General features: G+C 43.4%; 2 protein-coding genes across 12 annotated transcripts; one reads left to right on the top strand and one right to left on the bottom strand.

Annotated features, from left to right (window-relative positions):
* Positions 1 to 1,652: 1,652 nt before the first annotated feature.
* LOC144121980 (uncharacterized) lies at positions 1,653 to 3,313 on the bottom strand. The gene has a single exon (XM_077655447.1). It carries the CDS (start codon positions 3,311 to 3,313, stop codon positions 2,717 to 2,719), a length of 597 nt encoding a protein of 198 aa, XP_077511573.1. The 3' UTR covers positions 1,653 to 2,716.
* LOC144121981 (uncharacterized) lies at positions 3,226 to 8,808 on the top strand. Of its 11 annotated transcripts, none has more exons than XM_077655451.1 (8): positions 3,226 to 3,355; positions 4,266 to 4,384; positions 5,149 to 5,342; positions 5,425 to 5,490; positions 5,650 to 5,781; positions 7,341 to 7,378; positions 7,738 to 7,956; positions 8,021 to 8,796. In XM_077655451.1, the coding sequence occupies exons 3-8, from the start codon at positions 5,267 to 5,269 to the stop codon at positions 8,027 to 8,029; spliced, it is 540 nt and encodes a 179-aa protein (XP_077511577.1). In that variant the 5' UTR covers positions 3,226 to 3,355; positions 4,266 to 4,384; positions 5,149 to 5,266; the 3' UTR covers positions 8,030 to 8,796. The 11 variants fall into 11 exon arrangements, with proteins under 11 accessions (XP_077511577.1, XP_077511576.1, XP_077511575.1 ...); XM_077655450.1 differs by having other exon boundaries at positions 3,272 to 3,378; XM_077655449.1 differs by lacking the exon at positions 3,226 to 3,355 and adding an exon at positions 3,953 to 4,039.
* The last annotated feature ends 705 nt before the right edge of the window (positions 8,809 to 9,513 follow it).

Genomic DNA, 9,513 nt, shown 5'->3' on the forward strand with positions numbered 1-9,513 from the left:
TTTAGAAATCATATTAATCAGCAGAATTTCAAATTTTAGTGCGAGAAATATGCACAAATGATGGCTTGTATATATTTAGAAAAAAAGTAACTGTAATAGAGCTGTTCTTAAAGGTAGGTTAGTATTTATACAATTACGAGTCAACACCTTTGCCTTTTCCAAGGAGACCAAACAAAATCCAACAGAAAATTTGCAAAAAACATGCTAATTTTCTAAAGAATATCCCAATCTATACCACAAGGTCTGGGCATGTGAAAAGAACAAACTTATCCGCTGAATAGGAAACCCAACGTGTGAAGAATCGAAGGGGAACCTGACCAGCTCAGCACCTGAGTACCAGCAACAGCTGGTGGTCAGTAGGGCACTGCTGGTGGCCAAGTTTCACCAGGCACTGGACTGAGGGGCACTCCACCCGCAGGAAATTCATTCTCAATAAAACATTTGCTCTTCGTGCTGAGGATTTCTTGCCTGGCTTAAGTATATGTGTTCTACATATCGAATGATAATGCTGCATATACACCTGGGTGAAAACAGTTATGCTCTTCCAAGTGAACCTTCAATGTTCAAGACGTTATAAACGCATAGATGTGTTCTAGGGCACAAAGAATAGCAAGCATCTTTAATGCAGGCAAGCAAAGACCACCGCAGGTTTCCTAGTAGAAGTCATCTTAAGTGCTATGACTTGATGGTGATATCTATGATGCGATTAAGGACTAGAGGCAGCATATTTTCTGTGTGTTTTCATTCTTTGTAAGGATTCACAAGACATCTATAAGCATGAATCGCTATGTGCAGTTAGCCCAAGCCCCCCAAACAATTTATAAATTATTGCTCTCTCTCTCTCAACTCATTTTGGTTTTGAGTTCAACGGCTGAATGATGCCACAGACGAGTTGAGAAAATGTTGACGTCATGTAAGGCGTACACAAATTGCGATGCTGTTTGTTCATTCGTTTTCGTTTCGGCTCTTTGGAGACGCTGGCTTAAGACTTGAAGTGAATGGCAATGACAAAAAAGCGATTTCATCACAGTATTTCTATGCCTCATGCGACATCACTGTTCTTTCAACTCGTATGTAACGTCATAGGAACCGTATGGCGGTTGAAACCGCAACGAAATTAACTACACAGAATGATTGAATTCTAAATTATTTAGAAGTCACAGGTGAATTCCATGTTGTGATCTATGCATACCAATATCTCACGTGCCATTTAATAAAGGAAATGCCACAAGTATGTGGAGCCCCTGCTCACTTTAATTCAGTGAATGGTTACTATAGTTTACAGGCACACTTTGTCTACCGCCTCAATTTTGCATGTGTCGGTTAGGACAGATTAGCATGCAGTACATGCTGTAGTTAGAAACTTCAGCTTTTTTCGCCCTCAGAAGATGCGATTAGGGTATATGGCATGCAAGCAGTCAGTTTATAAACACATGCCATACTGTAAACTGACCAAACAAATGCTGTGCTAGAGTCCTTCAATAGCTGTTACATAGCATAATCACTTGATGCTGATATGGCTTGGCTTTGTGTAGTGCTTCAAAACTTGGTTGATTTAAACGAACATAGGTACCAAAGTTTTAGTTCCATGTTTTTCTTCTTTCATACTTTATTAATACCCTAAAGGCCGATTGGCAATACAGAGGGAACAATATGCATTAGGCATACATGAATCATCATGTGGTATCGGCCTACAACCACTAAATTATATATAACTGAATTTGTTTTTCACTTGCTTCTGTTTCAACAGCCAAATGATGGCTATGACATCAAAGGTAAGTATAATTAATTAACATGAGGCATGAAAAAGACTTCTTTATAACTGCTGCTTTGTTGCTTTAACTCACTACAGTGCTAAAGTCAGCCTGCCTGAAGAGCTGCAATCTTATGTAGAGATCTAACCAGTGATCAATTTGCAGTTTTCTTAACATTTCACCTATACACTCACCTTTGGCATCTGCAACCTATACTGGCAGTTCACATCACAGTCATCACTGGGCTGTTGAAAACCAAGCTACAAACAGAAGAGAGGATAAATTGGATTATAAATTATTTAGTGATAGTAGGTAAACACACATGGTGTTCCACGGACACCAATGTCTAATGCATCATTACAAAGATGAGATGAAACCGAGTGTCTATACTCGATCCTTTAAATACGGCTTCATATTGTTGTGTACTGGTAAAAAACTGATCATGAAATATGTTTCCTTCAGTCATTGAAGTCATTTACTAACTAATAAAATGCAACAAGCCAATGGCCTTAGGCTGCTCAGTGGATTGAGCAAATGACGTACATGTGTAAAACTATAAAATGGTGGTGACATACAGATACTTAAGAATATACTGTCTTCATGTCCAAGCAAACACCAGCAAACAGCATGCATACGTGTTGTTAAAAGAAAACTTCTCGAGAGCCAATAATTTCAGGACCTAAAGTCGGCACAGATTATTATATGGGGCCGACCGTTGCTTTCACAATGAGCACCTCGATTATTTTTTAACACGTATGAATGCCAATCAGTCTGCTGCCTGCTTGAAGACAAAAGACACTAGCTTCAGGCATATCTGAGTAATGCACTACATAGTTGTAACCTGAAAACTGTTTTTATTTAGGATATGCAAGATTACATACACAAGCTTGGATATGTTACATTGGTGACCGCGAAGAGATGATCATATATAGTGGTGCGCGTGAACATAGAAGCATATATAGTTAGGACTCGGGCGTTGGCTCTCTAGTGGCAGCCTCCTCTTCCTTGGACGACCCCTTCTCGTCCGTCGCCACAGCCTTCTTGGCCGGCGTCGACTGCACGGTGATGGGGATGACCCGGGGCTTCTTGCTGGGGGGCTCCGGCCTGGGTGCCTCGATGGCCAGCACTCCGGAAGACGAGAGGGCGCAGCTGAGTGCCCCGGCATCCACGCCTTCAGGCAGAGTGAGGCGCCGGGTGAACTCGCGCTTCACGTAGCTGCAGCCGTCATCGCTCTCCTCTTCGTGCCTGGCGCTGACGACGACGCTGTTGTCCACCGCCTTGACGCTGATATCCTCCGGCCGGTAGCCACGGAGGTTGTACGTCACGACGAACTTGGACTCCGACTCAGACTGGGTCTCGTCTTCGGCGTCTGACGCCGAGTTGCGGCGCTTCCGGGGTGCCGTCAAGCGGGCGCAGTGATCCGCCTTGCAAGCCTGCTTCAGCGCTGGGCGAGAGATGCAACGTCGTCCCCAGAGTTCGTCGCCGAGGCGCTCGAGGGCTTCGAAAGGAGCGAAGAACTCGTCGCCGCGGAAGATTGGAGCCAAAACGAAGGAAGACATCGCTGAACGATTGCGAACACTTGCAGCAGTCACTTGAACAAGGTAGCCTCGAACGAACCCTGAAGGTTTGTCTGATCTTGCCAGCGAGCAGACGACGGCGCACTTTTATACGCGAAGGGTCGTCCGCTAGAGAGAACGGGACGCTTCGAGAACTGGGGGCGGTCTCTCGCATTGGCGTTTTACTATTGGTCAGTGCATCCGTGACGTGACACGCATTGTCAGAGCGCCACGGTTACGCGTTGGCGCTCCTGTTTTGTTTTTTTCCTCGCTCTTTGCTGATCCCGTAGTTACTCGTACTTTCGAGAGCGTACGAAAGAAACGGCCGCGTTGAAAACAGATGTGAGGGTAGTGCGTCGAATATCTAGGCACTATAATGACGAATTTGCGCTGTCAACAGTGCATGTCTTCCTGAAACATGCTCGTGAGATCGCGGGCATTCTGTGGTATATCTAAATGAGTTTGCTGGAGGCTTTGAAAAATGAAATGTTGCTGAAATGACTGGAATAATAAAAAAATGTTTATTCAAGCTCGCATCGGTCTTTGCTGTGCCAACCACATGTCAGTGCCTTGGTTCATATGCCACTCAACTGTGCGCGTTGAGTGGCATATGAACCAATTAAGGTACTCACACGTGGATAATGTAGTCCGGTGAAAATGTTGCTTATTTCGCACGAAACGCGACCACAGAATGGAAAAAGCCAATTCAGGAGCGAGAAGAAGTAATCGGTGCGTTGTGGCTGTGAAAAATGAGATCTATGCATGCATGGGGACAGAATGCCGAAAAAAAAACTCCGGACCATAATCAGCTCGATCGGCATTCTTTCTGGCTTTCCGCAGCAGCGCCTCGCGGAAAGTAAACTTCACGCGACCGCATGTTCCCTTTAACAGTGTACCATACTGTACGTACATCAGGCATGCGCCTATATAACAATCGTTTTTCGTGTGTGTCAAGGCACCCGGGAAGGTCTTGAAAAACGCCATGCCACGAAGAGGGTACATATGCCCGAACTTTACGCGGTGCAGTTGGAGAACAGCAGCGAGGACGATGGAGACAAGAGGAAAGAAAAAAAGGTAAGCGATGGCAGTTCCGCGCGTATTAAGACTCAATTGAAATTGGTACATCGTGAATTAATAGTATGTAAAGTAGATTTTCCCAAGGAACCAAGCCATTCCCTCCTTGCTGAGATATGCAACTTGTGGCTGGGTCTGTTCTATCTTGCAGTCGTTTCCGGCACAGGATTTATTCCGTGGGATGTAGTCCGTGCAACGCCACGGTGGCTCAGTGGCTCGAATAGCCGGGGGACCTGGTTTCGATCCTAGCCGCGGTGTGCCTTGTGTTTAGCCTCCAACGAAATGCAGCTGCATTTCGTTAAAGGCTAAACACAAGGTGCACATTTAATGTGCGCAGAGTCGATCGCTATTCCCACATCAAAATATTAAGTGCTTTCCTGTAGTCAGTCGGAGGGGAGTGCCTGGATATAGTTTCAGCCTGATAATTCTTCCATCCGCTGGCAGAACAGACACTGCATGCCTTTAGTTTTTTCTGCACAAAATACAGTGGTGGAATACGGGTTATGCATGTTGTTATGTTAAAACGTGCTCACTTTTTTATGTGTGCAAGTGCTTGAGCAGTGGCTTTTCTTGTATGTTACAGAGACGAAAAGTTAACCGGTCAGCTGCTAAGTCTCTTGCATATAATGCAATATTGGATGAAAACCTAAAAGCAGTTTTGCTAAGCAACGAGGGAACAGCGTTGGGAGCAGCAAGGGGAAAAAAGCTGATTATCATAAATATTGGCGGTGGACTGACCGACTGACACAATTTAATATGTGCAGGGTTCCAGGCGATCAAGGACGCCATCTGACACATCGAGCGATGACACACTCTGCTTAAAGAGTGAGCTCAAAAAGGCTCTGAGAGAAAAAAAAACTGTGGAAGAACAAAGCACTCCAGATGCAACAGAAAAATGACAGTCTGCTGGCACAGGTTGCATCGCTGCAACGGTGCCTCGAATCAAAAATATTTCACTGTAAGCATTCTACACCGAGAAAATACTAGAATGTTGTGTCTCAATGTCGTATCATGTCTGGTTGCATGTTTCTGATTTTTAGTGGAAGCACATGCTGTGTGTCTGACCGGGACTGGAGCTTCAAGTCAGCACAGTGTCATCGTGAATGGTGCCCTTCATTGTCTAACCTAAGCGCATCCTTTATTTTTAGCCTTAGCATATGTACTATTCCACATGTGGTCAGAATGCAGTTGATCATTCAAGAAGGCCTTACAGAATACCTCTGTAAATTTCCACATTGATGTGATTGCATCATTCGTGCCAACAGAAATGGAGCAAAGCCTGTCACATGGTGTTCCCGGAGATCCTCAGTGCCACCAAAAGGAAGCTGTGGATCCCTTGATTGTGGAAAAGCCTCCAACGCCTGAATGTGCAGCACTGGCAGCGGTCCTACCAGAAGGTAATTTTATATATTTTTGACAAAATATTGTTCATTCTTAATAATGTAGGCAAGTATATCTTCCTTTCATTGACAAGGAACTTCATTACTTGGATGGACATCTGAAGTATGGATTGTTCATATGCTTCTGTGTGCTTTTTTTTTTCATAATTCTAACTGTTGACTCTGCTTTTATTTAGTTGTCTTTAGATTCCGGTAAGCTTGTACATTTACTATTTTTTGTTACTGTTGACTTTGTTGTTGCTCTGCTTTTTAGGACAATTGTAATTTCTATCCGTTATGTCCTGTTGTTTTTGCAAACTGCTGTTTCATCCCCAGTGGTTTTGCTGGTCGACCCTGTTTGGCTCAGATCCATTTTTAAGCTCTTCATCGGGTTTACTTTGTGTCACTTTGTGTGTGTGTGTGCGTGTGCGTGCGTGTGTGTTATAATATAATATAAAATCACCAAAAATTGAAGAAACATAACAGGATTTAATTCACGACGTTTCGGCTGGAGGACCAGCCTTTTTCGAGTGTGTGTACACACACACACACACACACACACACACACACACACACACACACACACACACACACACACACACACACACACACACACACACACACACACACACACACACACACACACACACACACACACACACACACACACACACACACACACACACACACACACACACACACACACATGGATTATGGGGTTTATTGTCCCAAAACGACTCGGGATATAGGAGACGCTGTAGTGGAGAGCTCCGGATATTTCGACCACCTAGGGTTCTTTAATGGGCACTGACATCGCACAGCACACGGGCCTTAAGCATTTCGCCTGCATCAGAATGCGCCCGTCATGGCCGGGAATGAACCTGCGTCTTTCGGGCCAGCAGCTGAGCACCATAACCACACAGCCACGGCTATATATGTAAACACCTTATTCCTGATCGTGTTTTTGTTGTCACCATGCTTATTTTCAAACTCATTTCATTGTTCTCTTCTTGCTTTTTGTCTTCTGTTGTTATTCTGTCATCCACACTTTGTGGTCTTCACCGTATGGATAGTTTAATATTGAACAAAACTGTCATCATCAGCCACTTGTTCTATCAATGTTGTACAGGTTGTCTCCCAAATGCGGCCCCCTAAACATTGTCATGTGAATGAACAAATAAGCTTACTTGGTAGTCACCAGTCTAACCCCTTATTGTTCTTATGCCCCAGTGTATTCCACATTGTGCAGTCAGTATGGCGATTGACCAACTGTCCTTAACCAGACTTCTGATCCTGGTTTGCCAACAGTCTAGTCACCGTCGCCTTTCTGCCAAAAGTCAAAAACACTCGGCATGGTAAGACGTGTTCTCCTGGTAGAGACAGCCTAGCTGCAGTGTATAAATTGAGAAATGATGCAGTACTACAGGAAAATTCCAAGAAACATTTGAGTAGTGACCCCTGCACCTGATTCATCCAGCTTGATCTGATAAAAACAATTTCAGGGTTTTTCAGTTTGTAATGACGCTTGTTTTGTACAGTGTTTTGAGCTAATAATATGTGTTCTTAATTTTCTGCAGCAAAAAAGCCAGATTTCACTTACTTGCAAGATAGAATGGTAAGATATTTTCTATATCTCTCAATCAAGACTTGATAGTTTTTCTCTGCTCATACATAGTATTGAAAAGCTTGCACAGAAAGCTGCTTTTTTTAGCCATGGGCTTTGGCAATGGTTTTACACTACTTTGTCAGCAGGTCTGTAATATGTATTAGGAAATAGAACTTGTGACTTAGTACGTTTTGCAGGATTTGATAGAAATGCATGTTGCCTTCATTGAAGCATGCTAACAGAAAATGGCACTTATGACTGCGTTATAAATTCCACACTAACAAACTCTTCTTGCAACAACTCTCCCATGCAGTAATGATGAGGTTTGAAATTAGTGGACTATTATTGCTGTTTCTTTTTTATTTCAGTTCCATTTGACAGCTGGCATAATAATATCAAGTGCCCAGGCTGCCAAAATATTGGCAAATAAGAAGGCTACACTAGTCTGCGAGGATACTGCGCAGGCAGTGTGGACTAGTGAAGTCCTTGCCACACGAAGTGTGAGTGGCATGATTGCCCCAAAGAAGCGGGCATTAGGAGAAAAGCCTAAGCAGCCCTTAACGCCACAAAAAGTCGACGTTGTGACAGTTAAGTCATGTATTGTTGCTTGCTTGTTTTGCTCACAGGCTAAAAGTGACTATTTTTTTGCAGTTACAATAAAACACTGGGGAGCCATAAAAGGCATCGACGTGTCGGACGTTTGTGCGAAATGTGCCACGTCTACTGACGGAAAAAATTCAAGATGTCAAGAAAGCCCTGCAGAAATTTGAATATGATGATTCCATGAAGAAATAAAATAATGGGAGTATAGACACCTGTTTTTAGTTGCATATTTATGGTTTCAAATGATGAATTTGACATTAGAATACATGAATAACAGCGTGGTACTCGCCAACGACGACTAAAAAAATTTTTAATTGAACTTTTCATGCTGTTTCAGTGTCGTCAGCTGAATGATCGTTTTGATGTTTAGTTGGTGTTTAGGTCACGTGTGGCATGAAAAAACTGCAATGTAACCATTAACATATGTTGTCATTCCATGCTCTTGAAGCAGGCTTGAGGCCGCATTGCTCAGTTCCAACTCGGACACACACATCCGGGTTGTGACAAGAGCCCTAGAAGTCGCCGAACGCCACGGGTTCATGGCCACTTGATGGGGCTATAACCCCACACCAACTGCTGCCTTGGTCAATGAAAATAAAGTTTATCCTCCTCCTCCTTGAAGCAGGCTGGAAGTGTTGTGAATTCGTATCAGCGATTATATTGCAGCTTTTTTCATGCTTCACGTGACCTAAGCACCACCTACTGTCACAGCCATCATTCGGTTGATGAAATTGAAATGGCATCAAGAAGAAATTTCATTAACGCTGTGATCCATGTATTCTGTTGTAGAACACATAATACGAAAGAAAACACAACTAAGATTAGGTGTCATAGTCCTTCAAGCAAAATAATTGAGTTAAACTCACTATACCTGCCTCTGGTGCCAGTAAAAACCCAAGACAGTGGGGATCATTTGGGACCATTTGCAGTGGGGACCAACTGGGACCAGTTGCAGTGGGGACCAACGGGGAATTGTTCCATAAACCATTTGAACTGGAACCAGTTGGATTCCCAGTTGGAAAATTTTCACCAACTGCTGGTTTTGCACTCGCTCTGATGAACAATTTAAATTTGAATATGATTTGAAAGAGCAATATATATGTAGCTACCATAACATATTTTGTTACGTTTTACGGACGGCCGGGCACTGCTCTGCAGGCGACATGCGTATCGGCGGCACATATGCCCCCATATATTACCAGCAGATTGAGGTGGAAGATCATGAAACCGTTTACGTAGCCGGAGTGCAAAGGCACTGAGGTGTGCGATGCCTGCCACCATAAGGATAATTATTCCATGATCAACAGCATTCAGGAACTTAGAAGAAAAATTCATTTAAGGATGGGTACTACCCATAAGGACCTCACTAAATATATATGTTATGTAATCTTTTTATTCATGACAATTCACATGGGCTTCCTTTTACAACCTAGCTTGAAGCTAAGAGCTAAGTTATTCAACAAAAAAAATGATGCATCCTATATGAATAATCCGTGACATTTTAGATCCATGCTGTGGCTACCATGGTAGCCAGCAGGGAT

The sequence above is a fragment of the Amblyomma americanum genome, chromosome 2 (assembly GCF_052857255.1).
Source record: "Amblyomma americanum isolate KBUSLIRL-KWMA chromosome 2, ASM5285725v1, whole genome shotgun sequence".
In the NCBI taxonomy this organism is placed as follows: domain Eukaryota; kingdom Metazoa; phylum Arthropoda; class Arachnida; order Ixodida; family Ixodidae; genus Amblyomma; species Amblyomma americanum.